This window comes from Hippoglossus hippoglossus, chromosome 11, assembly GCF_009819705.1.
Source record: "Hippoglossus hippoglossus isolate fHipHip1 chromosome 11, fHipHip1.pri, whole genome shotgun sequence".
Classification (NCBI taxonomy): domain Eukaryota; kingdom Metazoa; phylum Chordata; class Actinopteri; order Pleuronectiformes; family Pleuronectidae; genus Hippoglossus; species Hippoglossus hippoglossus.
The window spans coordinates 11655444-11677543 of record NC_047161.1 but is presented as its reverse complement, the minus strand read 5'-3'; the positions used below and the strand labels follow the sequence as shown (position 1 = coordinate 11677543).

The 22100-nt window shown below is 41.0% G+C and overlaps 4 protein-coding genes across 4 annotated transcripts; all 4 read right to left on the bottom strand.

Annotated features, from left to right (window-relative positions):
* Positions 1-894: 894 nt before the first annotated feature.
* Positions 895-20983, bottom strand: LOC117770495 (alpha-(1,3)-fucosyltransferase 9-like). Its single transcript, XM_034600012.1, has 2 exons — positions 19805-20983; positions 895-931 (listed from the first exon to the last, which is right to left on the bottom strand). Exon 1 carries the CDS (start codon positions 20894-20896, stop codon positions 19808-19810), a length of 1089 nt encoding a protein of 362 aa, XP_034455903.1. The 5' UTR covers positions 20897-20983; the 3' UTR covers positions 895-931; positions 19805-19807.
* Positions 910-3159, bottom strand: LOC117770496 (alpha-(1,3)-fucosyltransferase 9-like). The gene is made up of 2 exons (XM_034600014.1): positions 3026-3159; positions 910-2026 (listed from the first exon to the last, which is right to left on the bottom strand). Exon 2 carries the CDS (start codon positions 2024-2026, stop codon positions 935-937), a length of 1092 nt encoding a protein of 363 aa, XP_034455905.1. The 5' UTR covers positions 3026-3159; the 3' UTR covers positions 910-934.
* Positions 10754-13619, bottom strand: LOC117770494 (alpha-(1,3)-fucosyltransferase 9-like). Its single transcript, XM_034600011.1, has 3 exons — positions 13356-13619; positions 13138-13185; positions 10754-12047 (listed from the first exon to the last, which is right to left on the bottom strand). Exon 3 carries the CDS (start codon positions 12045-12047, stop codon positions 10956-10958), a length of 1092 nt encoding a protein of 363 aa, XP_034455902.1. The 5' UTR covers positions 13138-13185; positions 13356-13619; the 3' UTR covers positions 10754-10955.
* LOC117770675 (alpha-(1,3)-fucosyltransferase 9-like) lies at positions 14793-16255 on the bottom strand. The gene is given in 3 exon segments (XM_034600328.1): positions 14793-15405; positions 15407-16024; positions 16235-16255. Coding segments are annotated over 3 exon segments (1050 nt in total). The 3' UTR covers positions 14793-14994.
* Positions 20984-22100: the final 1117 nt, after the last annotated feature.

Sequence of the window (22100 nt, the reverse complement as noted above, 5' to 3'; positions counted from 1 at the left end):
CAATTTGTTAATGTGAAGTCAGTTCATTTCAACATGTTTCACTTAAAAACCTCAACTTAGATTCACACACAGTCAATGCAGGTGAGTGGAAATGTGGAAAGAATCTGCACTTTATCATGCAACATTGCATTCCTGTCAATGATTAACAAGAGCTAACAAAAGGTCAACAGTACAACACTAACTCAGCCACAATATGTTCTGTATGTACACTAAACATCCGCATTGTGATCCTTATCAAAAAGTGATAACAACATGGTTCATTGTGCCCTTTTATTAGCAAAGCCTGTATCAAACACTCCTGTTAAAATCTGCCACATTACAAAAAACAAAACATACATTCAAATTAACTATAAAATTGAAAATCAAAGAACCATCAATTATGAAATCATAAACAGAGCAAATCTACTAAGTAAAACTAATGTAAAATTATAATTGAACTGGCTCTCCAATAGAATCAGACGTGTCCCATTTGTCGATATATATATATATGTCATAACATCACAGATTTGACCCCAGTGCATTTGCGGCACCATCTATCTTCCTCAGCTCCAGCACTACCTTTTTTACCTCGACTGTTGAGTACAGAAGAAGGACTTTACTGGACGAAAACAGTCTGAAGCCTCTTTTTCTCCATCTCACCTGCTACAACTGAGCAACAGGCGGCAAGTGAAAGGATTAACAGATTAAACCGGAGTTTGATGTATCTTGTGTATCTTCTTCTGTAAACACCTCAGTGTGTATATGGTAGCTAGAGCTGGAGCTGGATTTGCAGTGATCCACATAATTGGTGAAAAATAATGATAATTTTGATGTAAACATTTTAATCATCTTGATTAATTCATGAATAAAATGTCATAAAACACGAGCAAAAATAACTAAATTGAGAGTAAATGTTCTCGTTGTGTTCGGTCAAATGATGTTCTCACTGTAGTTTTCATGAAAAGAACCACCCATAAAGATCATTGATAACATGGTATTCTTTGTACTTTGAGATGTGGTCACAGGCGAGGCAGACGGGATGAATGAATTCATTGCTCGTTGATAAAAGATGAGCAGTGACTTCATAGTACTTTCTCCACTCAAAGTAACTCATGTATGCTTCATGATCCGTGTCGAGGTGTTGCAGAAACTCTGCCAGACCTTTAGCATCAGCGAAATCATTTACGTGAATGAAGGAACCATTGGGAAGGAACTGCTCGTAGTTTTCTCTTGGTGGACCAAGAACTACAGGGACAGTCCCTGCTACGAGGGGCCCGTTGACCTTCTCCGTTATGTAGTCCTTGTGGAGCGAGTTCTCAAATGAGAGATAAAACTTACAACTCGCAAGAGTTGGGTAATAGTCTTCAAATTTCAACTGGTGCCCATTAAAAGCAGCACCAAAGACATCAACCTTTATGTGTTGGGACAGTTCTGTGTAATATTTCGCTCTTGCAGATGTTCCAGTAGCTGGGTTGTTGTTACTGACAATCCAACAGACCAGTTTGTCTTTCTTGGGCAGAACAAATTCCTCCTTGGTCTCTGTTTTCTTGATCGTCACCTCATTCCTCACTGTGATGTCAGCATCTCGTCTGTAGCTCAGTGTTAAGTTGAACAGGTTTTCCAAACCTTTTATCTTCGCCGTGTTCGTGGGAGATTCCACATGGTACCAAATCCACTTCTGAAAATGTGGACGTGGCTCCTTGGGCATGTTGAGCAAATACCAGCTTATTTCTTTATGGTAGAAGATGACTCCCTCTGCTTGGCTATACAATGATCTGTCATCAGTCAGTATACAGCTATCAATGTTGAAGTAGCTTGAGCAGATTTGGAAATTAAACCTCACACCAAGAGGCCAAAACCACAGCAGGACGATGGGCTTTTCAGGTGCCCCTGTGGCTTCATAAGTTCTTTCATCAGCTACTGGAGACACAGTCGGACACACAGGAGATGGAGGCTCGAAATATACAAAGAAGGTAACAAAACAGCAGACCAAGCCGAGTGTAGCTACCTTTGCCAGGCATGAGGTTTTATGAAAAGATGCTGTCATCTGTGGAAGGAAGAGAAAAACTGATGTCACCTCATTGGTAAACAGCATCATGACTTCAGTAATGACACAGACAGTGAATGTCCTCTCATATTTTTGCAACTTTTTCATCCTGAGATAGTTGTATTCTCTTTGGTCTTTTCAGTTTTGTGTATGTCACATTTTAGAATCTCCTGCTGTGTTCTCACATGAGCTCATTGGGGCACTGGCACGAAAAACCCTCTGACTCTGTAATTTGCCTTCTTACGTACACAATCTTCTGATAATCTCCTGAAATTATCCGCCGTTCAGTGCATGTCTGAAGCAGCTCTTGTTTCTCTATGTATTAGGGTCCACCTCAATTGTATAAGAAAATGTGCCTTGTGTTCCTGTATCCTGATCAGAATATGTCATGTAGCTAGACTTTCAAAAACCAATCAAATAAGTTTAACTCCAATAATAAAAGGTTAATGTCAATACAGCAGTAACAATGTGATGTCGCTAATGTAAAAGTAACGCCACGTCATCTAGCAGCTTGTCCGGTGGGATTTAACGTGCCCGGCTGTTGAAAGCAAATAGCTGGCAACACTGGTAACGTAGCAGCCAGTCCAACCGTGTCTTTAAATTTCCAAACACATTGGTTTGTCCTGGTGATAGATGTGTGCTGTGGATTTTCCATCTTTTATAATTTTATCATCTTAAATGATCTGTCATCAGTCAGTATGCAGCTATCAATGTTGAAATAGCTTGAGCAGATTTGGACTAATTTACCTTTTAAAATCTAATTATCTGCATTTCATTGTCAGCATTTTTATTAGCTTTGTCTAATTTGTGGTTTATCAGTCAATTGTGAAGCACTTTGAACTGCACTGACCTGAATGAAAGATGCTATACAGATAGTTTGATTGATAATTTAGGCATTACAACACAGGCCAGCAGCTAAGACAAACTACTTACTTGCCATATGTCATTTATTCAACATGTATTTATCATGACCACCACTGAAAAGACACATGTTCTTACCTTCCTGACAGTATCAGGGCTGGGTCTCTCAGTCTGGTGATCAGCCACCTGAACACAGGTATAAAAAACATACAACCAGAGACTCAAAACCACACAAACACCGTTTCCCCTCGTTGTTTGCACACATTGTTCACAAACAATTGTTCACCTTTTCATCCCTTAGAATTAACGGTGCGATCCCGATGTATGAATCAGAGCGTATGTAGAAAATACTCACCGGTGCGGCGGAAAAAAGGAAGCAGGGGAAAAAAGAAGTTAAACAAGGTTTTTGTGTGTGTGTGAGAGAGAGAGAGAGAGAGAGAGAGAGAGAGAGAGAGAGAGAGAGAGAGAGAGAGAGGGAGAGGGACAGAGGTCAGATGTCATGCTGAACATGCTGAACGCCAACACAAAGAAACCAAAGACAAAGCTCAGCAGAAAAAGGATCAACAACTCCAGAAAGCACAGCTAACCATGATGCAGGCTGTGTCTGCCCTGTCAAGGCCACGCAGACAAGATTACGCTGAGAGCGGAGCCAACTTCACTGTACCAGGAAGAGAGGGGCGCGGACGTGGCCGTGGGCGAGGCTTCTCTGTACACTGGGCAAGGGACTGCCCCCAGCAGCGAGAGGAGGGGGAGACAAGAACTTTCACTGCCGACTGAACTACAGAAAGTGAGGAGGGGGCAGACGGGGGGAGACGACCAATCTACCTGCCGAGGATCAGAGAAAGGGAAGTGAAACACACACACAGAAGCTAAAGCAATGAAGAAAACGCTTGCAATTCTAACCACAAACACAAACAAGCTAAAGCAATGAAGAAATGCTTGCTAAACTAACCGCACACACACACACACACCAGAGCAAACACAACTTTGTGGTTCTTATGTTAAGTACAATAGTGATGCTTTTAAGAAAATGCCTCAACTCGAACTGTGTGTTAACGGTCACAAACTTAATTTCATGGTCGACTCTGTTGCAGGTTATTCTGTGGTTAGGATGTCAGATTTGCCCACATCTCCTGAGATGAGTGGTCGCTTTATATTCTCTCAAGGTGCCAGCGGTGCCACTGTAAAATAAAATTTCACAAAACCTCTCAAATGCGCCGCTCAGTTTGACAAACATCCCATAAGGTTTGAACATGTTTTTCTGTTGTCTCCCTGTTGCCCAATTAATCTATTAGAAAGAGATTTGATGATTGTGTTAGGCCTCAATTTAGTATCCTCCCCTAATGGAGTGACGGTTACGCACAATTCTTCTTCACCCCCCTTCACAATGTCACAGACCACACATGAGCAGCTGTTTGTATATCAGTGGCAACTTCCTATAAATGCCTCCACTGATCTGCTCTCCAGGTCAGGGTCTCTCGACACCCCTTTTTCTGATTTTATGCACACTGATTCACTGCATTGCACTTCACATGTGGCAGACACAGCAGATCACATTTATGAATCTCTGTTTTTACCTTTTCCTGATGATTCTCTGAAAGTGTCCAATATTTTTTGGTGTGGTTCCAGAAGTGCAGCTTCCGTCTCACTCACTGACCAACAGATGGCACTGTTTCGCGTCTCGAATTCCAGCCCTCACATCTCGCTCTCCAAGTCCCATGATGACCAGTGGCAAGACTTAGGCCCATTTGTCAGATCATGCCAGGCTGCCGTTGATTGGCAACCCACAACTACGCCTGTGTTGTGCCATAATGCATCAAACGTGATACCATAAAATGGTGTGCCTTTCGGCATTCAATAAATTTGGTTATCAAAATAAAATATTAGATATTAATATTTTATTATTAATATTAAATAATAACTTTAATTGATTAAAGTTACCTCGGGGCACCACCCTTCAAAGGAAGGGAAAAGATAACCAATTTATTGATTAAGTCTCATAGATTAAGGTTCTAACTACAAATTTTGGAACTCTGATTAACAATTAAATTAATAACTATAACCAAAATTACCATATAGATAGTTAGCTAAGTTGAAAGATATGGGGTTCTTGACAGTGTAGAGGTTGGCGAAATTCACTTATGCAACATTAATAAAAAAACATTTGTGAAAGAAAAACATTTATTATGAATATAATAAAGTATAAAAACACAAATTACTAACGGTCTAATTGCTAAACAAAGATAGGTATGTGCGTGTGTCTGTGTGAGTCAGCGTGCTTTCAAGATGGTCGCTGGCCAAAGAGATAACACCCGTCCCCCACCTATTGGAATGTTTACGACCTGTAGAGATAATGAGGTGAAGAGTTATGCGTGTGTCTGTGTGTGTGCCAAATTAGAGGAAGTTACTAGATTGGATGCAACGAAAGACTGTGAAGAGCATAACAGACTAACATTACTTTCTCAATAACTTGTACCCAAAATATCACAACACCACAAATCAAACTTATAAACCTCACACAGAATCGAATAAACAGTCTTGCTTAGCCTAGTATAATTATTAAGCCCAGATGTGTTACCGGTCCGTGGAAAGGGGAAAAAGGAAGTTGCTGTGCAGTTCGCAGGTTTGTGTCGTCTTGCTGGTTTCGGTTGAGTTCAGTTGCTGTTTGAAGTTCTTACAGCAGGACATCGAGTCGCTGCTTGAAGGGTTGGCAGAGCTTGGAGTGCGAAGAGGTTTCCTTGGTAAGATGAGCTGGAAGCTGCACCTTTGTGCTCCTCTCGAAGAGTTGGATGGGAAGAGAAGATGTGAGCTGGAGAAGAGGCTCGACAGCCTTCCCTCCTGTGGAAGGATCGAAGGAAGAGGATGAAGAGGCTCGACCGCCTTCTCTCCTTGGAGGGAGTGTAGAAAAAAAAGACACCCTTCTCCCCGTTGAGGGAGTTTAGAAAGAGATCGAGAAGCTGGAGAACTTAGCTTATATTGGCCCGGTGACCTCACAGGTCATGGGGTCCAGAGTGACCAATGGGAGTTGAAACCTGTGTCCCTGGGGGGGGGGTTTCCACCCCTCTGTGTGAAGTTGATGCCCTCTGGGACATTGAGTTCCTTGCTCTGGTTTTTAATGGCCCCTGGGAGACGGAGTCCTGGAGGGACATGCTGCTTCCGGCTTTGATGGCACATGTAGGCCGAAGTGTGGTTTCACACAAAACCATGGCCCAACACCTGACGTAATGTATTCACCCAGTCTGAGTGCATTTGATCTAAAAATGTCTCCAACCTTCTGTTCTCCAGCCACACGCTCATTTGTTGTGACTGAAAATCACCTTCATTCTTATGCAATGTTGTCCAGACCCTCTGATGTTTCTCCTTTACTTTCAGATCTGCCTGAAACACTGTGGGCAAAGGACAAATAGGATGTGGGCCTCATCAGAAACTGTGATCCAGTCAAAATCACTCCAAAATCTGATTATAGGCCATGTAAACAACAATATCCACTCAGACAGAATGCAGTGGAGGGGATACGTCCTGTTTTTGAATCCTTTTTGCAGGCTGGTGTAATTGTCCCCTGCCCTGATTCAGCAGTCCGCACTCCACTGTTCCCAGTTAAGAAGATCAGAGACAAAGGTCAACCTACTGAGTGGCGGTTTGTGCAGGATCTGAAGGCTGTGAATGATGCTGTAATTGCTCGATCGCATATTGTTCCCGACCCATACACGCTGCTTTCCCAAATTCCATCTAATGCAGCGTGGTTTTCGGTTGTAGACTTATCCAATGCTTTTTTTAGTGTTCCTGTCTACAGGGACAGCCAGTACTGGTTAGCTTTTAATTTTGAAAACAAGGCCTACACGTTCACACGCCTGTGTCAAGGCTACTGTGAATCTCCATCATTATACAATCAGGCTCTCAGGAACAGTCTTGAACCCCTCATCCTCACTCCGGGTTCAGTTCTCTTGCAGTATGTTGACGATCTACTAGTTGCCAGTCCCACACAGGAGCAATGTGAAACAGATACGATCGCTTTGCTGAGACATCTAATCAGCAAATTAGTTTGTTCAACAAACTGTCACATTTCTGGGTCATGTCGTCACCAAAGATGGCAAATCCCTGTCTGATAAGAGAGTACAAGCTATTGTTAACATACCTAAACCCTTGACGAAGAAACAACTCATGTCATTCATCGGCACATGCACTTTCTGTAGAACGTTCATTCCTGACTTTGCTCTTCTTGAAGCCCCTTTAGGTGCTCTGTACCATGGCAAATCACTCACTCCTCACGAACGTGTCGTTTGGACTCCAGAGGCAGACGAGGCATTTGTCACACTGAAGAAGACGCTGCAGCAATCTCCCACTCTTGCTCTCCCTAACCCTGACAAACCTTTCGTTCAGGCTGTGGATGAAAGAGGCCGCTGCATGACTTCCGCCTTCCTTCAGTGTCATGGTGACAAATATCGCCCTGTCGCCTACTTCTCCGCCGAACTTGATCCGGTGGCAGCTGGCCTTCCACGTTGTTTGCGTGCAGTGGCCGCCTGTGAAAAAAGCCATCCTTGCCTCACGAGACATAGTAGGTTACTCTGACTTGACACTCCTTGTTCCTCATGCTGTGTCTCTCATTCTTACAGAATAGAAGACCTCACATCTCTCTGCTGCTCGCTGGGTTAGGGTTCTTCTTGACATGCTCAACATCACAGTGAAACGCTGTTCAACTTTGAACCCAGCCACGCTTCTTCCGCTTCCGGATGACGGGGAAGAACACAACTGTGTGGCTGAACTTCAAGTCCAGTGTTCCCCACGACCTGACCTCTCTGAAGAGCCTCTTTCTAACTCTGACTTGATTCTGTATGTCGATGGGTCAGCCTCACGTGACCCTGTCTCTGGTACTAACTGTGTTGGTTTTTCTGTTTGTTCAGATAACGAAGTTCTCCTCTCGAGTTCTCTTTCTCATCACCTCTCAGCCCAGGCAGCAGAGCTCATCGCACTCACAGAAGCATGCAAATTGGCTTCTGGTAAAACACTCACAGTCTACACTGACTCCAGATATGCGTTCGGTGTAACTCATGATTTTGGCACCCTTTGGCAACACAGAAACTTCCTCACATCTTCTGGTAAAAAGATAGCACACCACGGTCTCATCACAGATCTTCTGTCTGCCATTTTGCATTGTTAAGAGACATTATTTCACGATGGGGAATTCCTAGCAGAATTTCCAGTGACAATGGCAGACACTTCGTAAACGAAGCTGTCAAACAACTCGGTTCTCATCTAACTATGGATGTGCGAACACACTGTGCATATCATCCAGCCAGTGGTGGAGCTGTGGAACGAGAGAACGACACACTCAAAACTAAACTTGCAAAGTGCTGTGAAGACACAGGTCTCGCATGGACAAAAGTCCTGCCTCTGGTGCTGATGTACATGAGGATGAGAAAATGAACCAGGTCTAATCTTTCACCTTATGAGATTCTTTTTGCAACTCCTCCCCACATTGGTGTGGATCCTCCGTCTTCTCCGCTTCCATCCACAGACTTGTGTGATCATGATATGTTGTCCTGTTGCTCTAACCTGACTTCTTCTCTTTCAGACATCAGGAAACAGGTGGCAAGGGCCCTACCAGGTACTGCTCACAACCCACACAGCAGTGAAAGTTGCTGAAAGAGCCACCTGGATCCACGCCAGCCACTGCAAATGAGTACCAGCTCCATCTGACCAGCTGACGCCTTCAACTGAAAGCACACACACTGATACTTCCACAGGTTGAGAAGCACTGAGAGTGTTGTATGATTAACCACACGAGCGTTCTACCACAACACAGAAGAAATCTGCCTGACAACTGAGACCATGGACAGGCCATGGCATCCATTTCGACATCCAGGGTTGTGTGGCCTGAGAGGCTCGCTATACGTGTTACTCATGATCTCCTCTACTATTATTTTGCACATTATTCTGTCTAGACGCACTCCGGTAAAAGTCTCTGATGATCTAACGAACTGTCTTTTCCTACGGTGTCCTCTCAGAACCATCCAGCACATGCAAATTTGACTAGACACAAGAGAAGTGATTCAGGTCCCCTTGATCCGTAACTTATTCCCCATCCCGCCCTACCTGGACACTGACAGCACAGATGGTTCTGATGACGATACTCAATTTGAGGTTTTTTATGTTATTTTCTCCCCCCAGCTTGCTTATGTGTTTCTGAGTGATTTCACTAGACAAAAACAGCTACTGCAATTATCCTTTCAACTTCATATTTTATGATGCTTTAATTTTAATCTCTGTGAATTTTTAAGGTTGATGTGAGTTACTTTATGAAGTTTGTACATACTGAATCAATTTTACTTCCAAGCAAGAATTTTTCAAGTTTTTACTGGATATTTTAAACCTTAGATATACTGTATGTTGACATTTAACGTTTTATTACATTTTAATATGAGTTACTTTTGCCAATCAATACAGTATGTTACATTTTGATAATGGTTAATGAGATGATGTTTGACCTGATTTCTTTCCATTTTCATTTTAAATGCTTGCTCAATTACAGGAAAATAACATTTTTCTTTCCACAAAAACAGCAGCGGCTACCTATTGCACCTCACTGCCATGCATCGATGTTCTAGAACCTCTCCATGGTGGATGTGACCCTGTATGTACGCAAAGTGTGTGGGCTGAAGACTCGTCGATATTCTTCTATGATTATGATGTTGATTATGTTTCTTGATTATTTTTCGTTAGTGATCATATTTTGATTGATGATCAAAGGGGGAAGTGTAGTAGAAAATTCAACTGACCAGTGTCTAAGGTAGTGGAAATCCCCCTGACCAGGTGTCTCACTGCTGTGATACTGTCTACCTGACAGGATGGAATCCTCATTTGGTGGTGTCTCACTGCTATGACCTTGATAAACAGGGTGCATGCCCTTATTTGGTGGTGTTTTCTTCCAACTGCTACAGCGGACGGACAGACACAGATGATGATCTCATGTCTTTTTTCATATTATGTTTTATGAAACGCCTCTTTGTATAAGTTCTGGCTTTTGTGAACTTGCGGCCAGTTCCATTTTGAGCACCTGTGCTTGTTGTGTAACCTCTGCAGAGCTTACTATTATAAAGACTCAAAGGCAACTCCAGTCTGAGAATTTCATTATTTCAAATCTCAAGATGAATTTCCATCACAGCGCTGCAATAGCGAAAACGACACCGAAAAGGTTTCCAGGGAACCCATAAAAGTGATGAACCTGGCTGTAGTTGAATCCTTTTTGAAGTTCCATCACCATTGACGAGCAGCAGACTTCAATAACTCCACAAAGCCTTGAAGACCCCTCCTGAGACCCGGCATCCTCATATGAGGACATGCTTCACATGCACATTGCTGCACCTTATACTTCATTCTACTTAACTTACACCTGTTGTCCTCACTCTTAGACACTTGTAAAGCACCCTTAGAGTTGTAAACTGATAGTGGATTTTAACGTGAGTTTGCAGATATTCTGCTGGATCCATGCAACTGATGCCCCACCTACTCATTAGCACAACCCTACTCAATAGAACACATAAGCAAGTCAGGATAGAAACTGGAAGCTTACTTGTAGTCTTTATATTTTACAAACTGCTATGTTGGTTTGCTCAAACATCCCTGATGGAAAAACTATCAATTTTTAAAAATGGTAAAGGAACAGAAATAATTATCTAATTAAGTACCTATGAACAAAGCAAAAATAAACATGAAATAATTATCCAAATAACCCCAATAAAATGTTTAAAACATATTTTTAGATTTGAATACTTATTTATTTGTCTAGATGTATTCAAAACAACTCAAAGTGACTCAGAACAGAGAACATTTGCAACACTATTCATCAGCTCCAGTTTTACTCTGCAATGTGTACTCACAAAAGGCCCATCTGTGCTTAGAGTGATCTACATAACAAATTAAACTAATGATAATAATATCAGCGGATACCATGTGAACTATATTGATTATTTAATTAAATCATTACTCTATAAAGTGTCAAAGCAATCACACAGATTCAAAGTTTATGTTCTAGTTTGTGTTCAGTTAAATGATGTTCTCACTGTAGTTTTCATGAAAAGTACCACCCATAAAGATCATTGATAACATGGTATTCTTTGTACTTTGAGATGTGGTCACAGGCGAGGCAGACGGGATGAATGAATTCATTGCTCATTGATAAAAGATGAGCAGTGACTTCATAGTACTTTCTCCACTCAAAGTAACTCATGTATGCTTCATGATCCGTGTCGAGGTGTTGCAGAAACCCTGCCAGTCCTTTAGCATCAGGGAAATCATTTACGTGAATGAAGGAACCATTGGGAAGGAACTGCTCATAGTTTTCCCTTGGTGGACCAAGAACTACAGGGACAGCCCCTGCTACGAGGGGCCCATTAACCTTCTCCGTGAAGTAGTCCATGTGGAGAGAGTTCTCAAATGAGAGATAAAACTTACAACTCGCAAGGGTGGGGTAATAGTCTTCAAATTTCAACTGGTGCCCATTAAAAGCAGCACCAAAGACATCAACCTTTATGTGTTGGGACAGTTCTGTGTAATATTTCGCTCTTGCAGATGTTCCAGTAGCTGGGTTGTTGTTACTGACAATCCAACAGACCAGTTTGTCTTTCTTGGGCAGAACAAATTCCTCCTTTGTCTCTGTTTTCTTGATCGTCACCTCATTCCTCACTGTGATGTCAGCATCTCGTCTGTAGCTCAGTGTTAAGTTGAACATGTTTTCCAGACCTGGTTTCTGCTCCGTGTTCGTGGGAGATTCCACATGGTACCAAATCCACTTCTGAAAATGTGGACGTGGCTCCTTGGGCATGTTTTCCAAATACCAGTTTATTTCTTTATGGAAGAAGATGACTCCCTCTGCTTGGCTATACAATAATCTGTCATCAGTCAGTATGCAGCTATCAATGTTGAAGTAGCTTGAGCAGATTTGGAAATCAAACCTCACACCAAGAGGCCAGAACCACAGCAGGACGATGGGCTTTTCAGGTGCCCCTGTGGCTTCATAAGTTCTTTCATCAGCTACTGGAGACACAGTCGGACACACAGGAGATGGAGGCTCGAAATATACAAAGAAGGTAACAAAACAGCAGACCAAGCCGAGTGTAGCTACCTTTGCCAGGCATGAGGTTTTATGAAAAGATGCTGTCATCTGTGGAAGGAAGAGAAAAACTGATGTCACCTCATTGGTAAACAGCATCATGACTTCAGTAACGACACAGACAGTGAATGTCCTCTCATAGTTTTGCAACTTTTTCATCCTGAGATTCTCTTTGGTCTTTTCAGTTTTGTGTATGTCACATTTTAGAATCTCCTGCTGTGTTCTCACATGAGCTCATTGGGGCACTGGCACGAAAAACCCTCCGACTCTGAAATTTGCCTTCTTACGTACACAATCTTCTGATAATCTCCTGAAATTATCCGGCGTTCAGTGCATGTCTGAAGCAGCTGATGTTTCTCTATGTACTAGGGTCCACCTCAATTGTATAAGAAAATGTGCCTTGTGTTCCTGTATCCTGATCAGAATATGTCATGCAGCTAGATTTTCAAAAACCAATCCAAAAAGTTTAACTCCAATAATAAAAAGGTTAATGTCAATACAGCAGTAACAATGTGATGTCGCTAATGTAAAAGTAACGCCACGTCATCTAGCAGCTTGTCCGGTGGGATTTAACTGCTCGGCTGTTGAAAGCAAATAGCTGGCAACACTGGTAACTTAGCAGCCAGTCCACCCGTGTCTTTATATTTTCCAAACACATTGGTTTGTCCTCTTCCAAAGGCTTTTTCACATGTAATCTGATAGTAGAAAAGATAGACCTGCAACACGAGAGCAATGCTGTTTATCTATTTACATACAAGCATTAACCCGTGGTGATAGATGTGTGCCGTGGATTTTCCATCTTTTATAATTTTATCATCTTAAATGATCTGTCATCAGTCAGTATGCAGCTATCAATGTTGAAATAGCTTGAGCAGATTTGGACTAATTTATATTTTAAAATCTAATTATCTACATTTCATTGTCAGCATTTTTATTAGCTTTGTCTAATTTGTGGTTTATCAGTCAATTGCGAAGCACTTTGAACTGCACTGACCTGAATGAAAGATGCTATACAGATAGTTTGATTGATAATTTAGGCATCACAACACAGGCCAGCAGCTAAGACAAACTACTTACTTGCCATATGTCATTTATTCAACATGTATTTATCACGACCACCACTGAAAAGACATGTTCTCACCTTCCTGACAGTATCAGGGCTGGGTCTCTCTGTCTGGTGATCAGCCACCTGAACACAGGTTTAAAAAACACACAACCAGAGACTCAAAACCACACAAACACCGTTTCCCCTCGTTGTTTGCACACATTGTTCACAAACACACTTTTCACCGTGTCATCCCTTAGAATTAACGGTGCGATGCCGGCGTATGAATGAGGGCGTATTTAGAAAATACTCACCGGTGCAGGCTGGTGCCTCAGGTGCGGCGGCAAAAAGGAAGCAGGGGAACAAGGAATTTAAACAAAGACATTAGAAATAAATTATTTTTGTAAGTTCTGCGCAACCACAGCGGGAAATACAGCAACTCTTGTGGATATGTCGTATTCCTCGGTCAAGTTTTATAGGAGGTGCCAATAAATTCTACCAGGTGAATCCTTGAAGAACAAATTACACCCGCTACACTTTAGAGAAAACACGCACACGACCATAAAATCGAATGCGTCCACATTGGTTTTTACGGTAAAACCTTTGGGCCGATACGGTGGACATGGTGCATTCAGTGCCCCTCATAATCTCGGGAATGTAGTCAATTGCCTTTACTGACCAACAAGGGCGTTTTATAGAAGGGAATTCAATGTTTGTGATTGGTATTTTTCGGGGTAAACTACAGTGGCAGAGAGAGCTCAAGGCGCTGAAAATTAAGAAAACACCTACAAACAGAAAAAACACGAGCAAATTAAGAAAACAGCTTCATCATGTGATCTTCAGAAAGTCACAACACAAGCAAATACTGAAACGCGCTGCAATAGCGAAAACGACACCGGAAAGGTTTCCAGGGAACCCATAAAAGTGATGAACCTGGCTGTAGTTGAATCCTTTTTGAAGTTCCATCACCATTGACGAGCAGCAGACTTCAATAACTCCACAAAGCCTTGAAGACCCCTCCTGAGACCCGGCATCCTCATATGAGGACATGCTTCACACGCACATTGCTGCACCTTATACTTCATTCTACTTAACTTACACCTGTTGTCCTCACTCATAGACACTTTTACTACCACCTAGTGGTAATAGAAGCACAAAACACTTATCAATGTAAAAACAAGATGGCCACCATCTCAGCCAAGTCCTTCTATGGCAGATCCCGACACAAAAGTGGACAGGTACAAAACCTCATCAAGTTTTATGGTTGAAACTTGTTCATTCATGTTTAAAGCAAAATAGTGTAAAGCACCCTTAGAGTTGTAAACTGATAGTGGATTTTAACGTGAGTTTGCAGATATTCTGCTGGATCCATGCAACTGATGCCCCACCTACTCATTAGCACAACCCTACTCAATAGAACACATAAGCAAGTCAGGATAGAAACTGGAAGCTTACTTGTAGTCTTTATATTTTACAAACTGCTATGTTGGTTTGCTCAAACATCCCTGATGGAAAAACTATCAATTTTTAAAAATGGTAAAGGAACAGAAATAATTATCTAATTAAGTACCTATGAACAAAGCAAAAATAAACATGAAATAATTATCCAAATAACCCCAATAAAATGTTTAAAACATATTTTTAGATTTGAATACTTATTTATTTGTCTAGATGTATTCAAAACAACTCAAAGTGACTCAGAACAGAGAACATTTGCAACACTATTCATCAGCTCCAGTTTTACTCTGCAATGTGTACTCACAAAAGGCCCATCTGTGCTTAGAGTGATCTACATAACAAATTAAACTAATGATAATAATATCAGCGGATACCATGTGAACTATATTGATTATTTACTTAAATCATTACTCTATAAAGGGTCAAAGCAATCACACAGATTCAAAGTTTATGTTCTAGTTTGTGTTCAGTTAAATGATGTTCTCACTGTAGTTTTCATGAAAAGTACCACCCATAAAGATCATTGATAACATGGTATTCTTTGTACTTTGAGATGTGGTCACAGGCGAGGCAGACGGGATGAATGAATTCATTGGTCATTGATAAAAGATGAGCAGTGACTTCATAGTACTTTCTCCACTCAAAGTAACTCATGTATGCTTCATGGTCCTTGTCCAGGCGTTGCAAAAACTCCGCCAGTCCTTTAGCATCAGGGAAATCATTTACGTGAATGAAGGAACCATTGGGAAGGAACTGCTCGTAGTTTTCCCTTGGTGGACCAAGAACTACAGGGACAGCCCCTGCTACGAGGGGCCCGTTGACCTTCTCCGTTATGTAGTCCTTGTGGAGCGAGTTCTCAAATGAGAGATAAAACTTACAACTCGCAGAGGGTGGGTAATAGTCTTCAAATTTCTAACTGGTGCCCATTAAAAGCAACACCAAAGACATCAACCTTTATGTGTTGGGACAGTTCTGTGTAATATTTCTCTCTTGTAGATGTTCCAGTAGCTGGGTTGTTGTTACTGACAATCCAACAGACCAGTTTGTCTTTCTTGGGCAGAACAAATACCTCCTTGGTCTCTGTTTTCTTGATCGTCACCTCATTCCTCACTGTGATGTCAGCGTCTCGTCTGTAGCTCAGTGTTAAGTTGAACATGTTTTCCAGACCTGTTTTTTTCTCCGTGTTCGTGGGAGATTCCACATTGAACCAAATCCACTTCTGAAAATGTGGACGTGGCTCCTTGGGCATGTTTTCCAAATACCAGCTTATTTCTTTATGGTAGAAGATGACTCCCTCTGCTTGGCTATACAATGATCTGTCATCAGTCAGTATACAGCTATCAATGTTGAAGTAGCTTGAGCAGATTTGGAAATCAAACCTCACACCAAGAGGCCAGAACCACAGCAGGACGATGGGCTTTTCAGCTGGAGGCTCAAAATATAGAAAGTAGGCAATAGTCGAGCAGATGAGGCCGAGAGAAGCTACCTTTGCCAGGCAAGGAGTTTTACAGAAAACTACTTTCATCTGTGGAAACAAAGAAAGAAATAGAGATCATCCATATCATGATATCAAACTAGGTACAAACTTCCACCCACACAAACAAGTACACATGGCCCTGGCATAACCTACAAACACTCAGCTACTTTTACTTTATTTGTCGTCGTTATTTTGACATGTTAGAAACAAACATATTTGGCAAATAAAAAATATATAAAAAAGATAAATCATGTTCACCTTCCCCATACAGTGATTCATCATTGTATGTGATGACTATAGTTATAACTGACCTCATCACACACAAACTACTAATGCTACTACTGCTGTTACTGCCACCACTTCTACTACTGCCACTACTTCTACCACCGCTACTACTACTACTTAATATTATTATTTAATTGTTTAGTGTTACTACTTTTGCTACTACTCCAACTACTACTTCAACTGCTACTACTTCTACTTCTACTCTACTCTGCTTTGAAACAGTCTAACAATACCCTGGATGTATGTTGCTCAAAACCTATAAACACAATATTTTTCAAATTTGATGGCAGTCTGACCTGAATGTATCGTCTTTGCTTTTAATCCATGTCCTTGCTGATGTACCCAAAACTAATATTAGATCTATTGTGGAACACCCTAAAAACAAAGACCTTTGAACGTACAAGGGATATTTACCATCTTGTCTGATGTTTAAATGAATCTTATCAATAACTGATATTCAGACCTGTTGACCGATTAGTAAAAGGTGATCAAAAATGACATCCTATAAAACTCCACATCGCAGAACATCAACCAGGCAGGCTATGGCATGTCGTTTTATATAATGGCAGATCCAGTTTTACACACATGTAATGTTATCATACAATACTTATCATACTACAGACTCTGTTGATTATTTCTGTCCACCTCTTCTTTATTGATTGTAATGGACATTTTTAGATCTAACTGTTTGACCTGAATATGCTTAGTGAGTTCAGTTAGAATAGCCTGAATATCATGCAGCAGAGTGAATAATGTGTCATCATAGATCAATGGCACGTGGCTGAGTAAATATGGATGCTCCCAACTTGTGATTATAAGCCAGCTCATCATAAGAAACATTGGTCAGACGTGGCTTTAAGAACTCTGTCCCTATTTGGCCAAATAGTAACACTGTGACTTTGTTTGTGTTCAATATACTCTGTGTAATTTTGCTCCTCGGCCAGTATTAAATGCCTTTGATTCAATCATTCAGTGTAATTGTTTATTTTTTTACCAGGGGATTAAATGCAAATTCCCGCCACATCGATCATCGCAACAATCATTTAGCGTCTAAAGATCTGATACAGACACACCATCACCTCAGAATAATAGTAATAAAAAAATGCTGTTCTCACCTTTGCTCAGAGTACCAGGACTGAGTCTCTTGTTGTCCCGGTTTTTGTCCTGCCACTTGAAAACTGAAAGAAAATGGGACACACCTCCCGACCCAACAAGGCCAACCAGTTTTACTAGGTTTCTTCAAATATGTCCAGTGAGAGTTTCAGCCTGAACGATAGACTGAATACAAACAACGCATCTGCATGACAACATCTGTCACAGTGCAATCTAGTGACAACAGGAATTGGCTGCTTTTGCACTTTATTTAAGAAATGGGCAAAATTATCCTTTTGTGTTGATTGTACTGAAATGACCGTAAAAAAACAAATTCCCCCCAGGTGTCAATGAAGTCTAAAGTCTTAAATCTAAAGTAAAAGACTGTGGTGGGATTTAGCAAAGTACATTTACGTTGTTACTCCATCTTAGTATGATTTCATGCATCTCCAGGCCTACTTTACGAGCACTATTCTTTTTTATCTGGTCGTAATAGTGATAGTAGTAGGTGACCATTCTACATCGACATGGTTTAAAGTAGTATCACATTTCTGCAAAAAAATCTAATTGTTTTCAGCAACCTCCAAAATGTTCTTGGTCAACATGCTCCCAGGTAGGGGTGAATTTGGGTGATCTGGGACATTGGGTAATATGGGACACCTAAGCTTTAGTCTGTTTATTTCCAGTTCTAAAAAGATCTAGTCAACAGGACTTTTATTGTATGTTAGCATGGATAACATGTGACTGAAATCACTTGACTTCATGGGGGTAATGTCACAGTAAAGGGGGGGGGGGGGGGGGGGGGGGGGGCAATGTCAATCAGAACATGATTGACATGGGATTCTGACAAGATTAATGTTAAGGATATAGGTCCGTCATGAATAAGACAATGTTCCTAATTGTTATCAAATTATGTTTGTGATGTATTCAAGCAACACAATATGCATTGAGTTGTTGAAATTGTGTTTGAGTTCTGGTCTTTTTCAAACATTTTCTAGTTGTCCCACTTTATCAAATATGATAGATAATGTGGGACACCAGGCTTTGGGTAATCTTGGAAAGCCATCCAAGTTCTCTAAATGGGTGAAATATACATTTAGGGACTTCCTGAAGTTAAAGATAAATAAAACTAAAGTGATGTAGCATATGGTCAGACAGGAGATAATGGAGTAGAAAAGGTTTAGTGTTTGGCGTCTAGACTCCGACCTAATCACTCCAACATATGATTACACAGGAATGATGGGAGTGATGAGCAAATACTTGTAACACCCCGTTGGAGCCTACAGGTGGATGCTGGGGTGGTGGAGGGGCTGAAGCGACTGGTAGCAATACTGCAGCAGCAGTGCGATCAAAGGGGATGATGGGATATTTCTCTCTGCTTAAATAGACCACCCGATAAGGTGGGTGTGTATTATAGATGGTTGTGGAGTGTGAGGTATGTCACATGATGTATGTCACATGATTGGAGCAGCGCAGCTCGAGTTGTCTGCCTGAACTAGCTCGCAGGCGTCGCTCCATTTAGCTCTCTTGGACAGAGATGATCCACAAAGCACAGAAGAGTGTCTGTCCTGTGCTCTGCAGCCATCGGAGAAGACAATGGGCTGATTGATGATGATGGGTCTCTCACCTGCAAGGACTGTTTGTTCCCTGACTAGCTCCAATAGAATGGCAAATTACCAAATTAATAATCAGTTATTGTTATCGTTGCTTGTGGTTGATTGACAAAAAAAAAACATGAAACACCTTCAATAGAATGTTTAAAATTAATATTATAGTTTCTTTATTTAAGATGGGATTCTTTATAAAAATAAATAGGACTTTTACACGTTAATATTAATTAATGACATTTCTGTGAATAATATACATTTTATTATTCAGCTTTATGTCCTTCTTTTCATAATGCTTTTTAAAAACTGCATAAAACAAGGTTGATTTAGGCTTTTGTTAAAGTGACAGATGATCGAATTTTCTCTTTTGGCACCAAGAACACTAAAAGCTGCGTCATGTCTCCTCTGAGTATGATATCTCCATGCTTTCTTCTGGTGTGGTTAATAAACATCTTAAGGATTACAGAAAAGTATAATATGTTGATCTAATGTGCTAAACAGAAATCAGAATAAGTCACAGAATTTAAAATTGCAAAAAATGTATTGACCATACCTCTGTCAAGAGCCCCTGGCAATGGAGGTGTTATGTGTAAATATTCTTCTGGGTCCATATGACTGATGCCCCATCCAATAATTTGACAAATCAATGCTCTACTGTGCAGTTGGGCAGATTGACAATTGATGCTCATACGTTATAAAACTATTTGTGATGATTTCAGAGCATCCAGATTGAGAAATGCAAAATCATCCTGGAAATGACACTACAAATTTGCCAAGTGCAAAGACAAGAACAAGGAAAGACAATAGAGAACATGAAATAGGAAGCTGGTCTTTGTTTTTTTAGTTTTCATGAAAAGTACCACCCATAAAGATCATTGATAACATGGTATTCTTTGTACTTTGAGATGTGGTCACAGGCGAGGCAGACGGGATGAATGAATTCATTGTTCATTGATAAAAGATGAGCAGTGACTTCATAGTACTTTCTCCACTCAAAGTAACTCATGTATGCTTCATGATCGGTGTCGAGGTGTTGCAGAAACTCTGCCAGTCCTTTAGCATCAGGGAAATCATTGACGTGAATGAAGGAACCATTGGGAAGGAACTGCTCGTAGTTTTCTCTTGGTGGACCCAGAACTACAGGGACAGTCCCTGCTATGAGGGGCCCGTTGACCTTCTCCGTTATGTAGTCCTTGTGGAGCGAGTTCTCAAATGAGAGATAAAACTTACAACTCGCGAGAGTTGGGTAATACATTTCATATTCTAACGGGTGCCCCGTAAAAGCAGCACCAAAGACATCAACCTTTATGTGTTGGGACAGTTCTCTGTAAAATGTCTCTCTCGAAGCTGTTCCAGTAGCTGGGTTGTTGTTACTGACAACCCAACAAACCAGTTTGTCTTTCTTGGGCAGAACAAATTCCTCCTTTGTCTCCGTGTCCTTGATCGTCACCTCATTCCTCACTGTGATGTCAGCGTCTCGTCTGTAGCTCAGTGTTAAGTTGAACATGTTTTCCAGACCTGTTTTTTTCTCCGTGTTCGTGGGAGATTCCACATTGTACCAAATCCACTTCTGAAAATGTGGACGTGGCTCCTTGGGCAAGTTCTCCAAACCCCAGTTTATTTCTTTATGGTAGAAGATGACTCCCTCTGCTTGGCTATACAATGATCTGTCATCAGTCAGAATGCAGCTATCAATGTTGAAGTAGCTTGAGCAGATTTGGAAATCAAACCTCACACCAAGAGGCCAGAACCACAGCAGGACGATGGGCTTTTCAGCTGGTGGCTCTTCATTAACTTTTCCATTACCCAATGTAGATGTAATTGGACACAAAGGGGATTGAGGCTCAAAATATACAAATAAAGAAATAACGCAGCAGATAAGGCCAACAATAGCTAAGTTTGCCAGGCACTGAGTTTTACTGGAAGATCCTATCATCTGTGGAAGAAAAAATAAACTATTGTCACCTCTTTGATAACAACATCATGACTTGTAATACTTCAATGGACCATTTGCCAATACAGTCAGCTTTGCACCTGTATCTAGGAACAAGAGGCCTGATAAGCTTCAGATTTTCAAGCTTCAGATTTAAGCAGCGTGCGTGGGGCTGAATTAAAAAGCATATATTGCCAGCCAATTATAGTTAGAAAAAAGCCAGCTCATCATAAGAAACATTGGTCAGACGTGGCTTTAAGAACTCTGTCCCTATTTGGCCAAATAGTAACACTGTGACTTTGTTTGTGTTCAATATACTCTGTGTAATTTTGCTCCTCGGCCAGTATTAAATGCCTTGATTCAATCATTCAGTGTAATTGTTTATTTTTTTACCAGGGGATTAAATGCAAATTCCCGCCACATCGATCATCGCAACAATCATTTAGCGTCTAAAGATCTGATACAGACACACCATCACCTCAGAATAATAATAATAAAAAAATGCTGTTCTCACCTTTGCTCAGAGTACCAGGACTGAGTCTCTTGTTGTCCCGGTTTTTGTCCTGCCACTTGAAAACTGAAAAAAATGGGACACACCTCCCGACCCAACAAGGCCAACCAGTTTTACTAGGTTTCTTCAAATATGTCCAGTGAGAGTTTCAGCCTGAACGATAGACTGAATACAAACAACGCATCTGCATGACAACATCTGTCACAGTGCAATCTAGTGACAACAGGAATTGGCTGCTTTTGCACTTTATTTAAGAAATGGGCAAAATTGTCCTTTTGTGTTGATAGTACTGAAATGACCGTAAAAAAACAAATTCCCCCCAGGTGTCAATGAAGTCTAAAGTCTTAAATCTAAAGTAAAAGACAGTGGTGGGATTTAGCAAAGTACATTTACGTTGTTACTCCACCTTAGTATGATTTCATGCATCTCCAGGCCTACTTTACAAGCACTATTTTTTTTTATCTGGTCATAATAGTGATAGTAGTAGGTGACCATTCTACATCGACATGGTTTAAAGTAGTATCACATTTCTGCAAAAAAAATCTAATTGTTTTCATCAACCTCCAAAATGTTCTTGGTCAACATGCTCCCAGGTAGGGGTGAATTTGGGTGATCTGGGACATTGGGTAATATGGGACACCTAAGCTTTAGTCTGTTTATTTCCAGTTCTAAAAAGATCTAGTCAACAGGACTTTT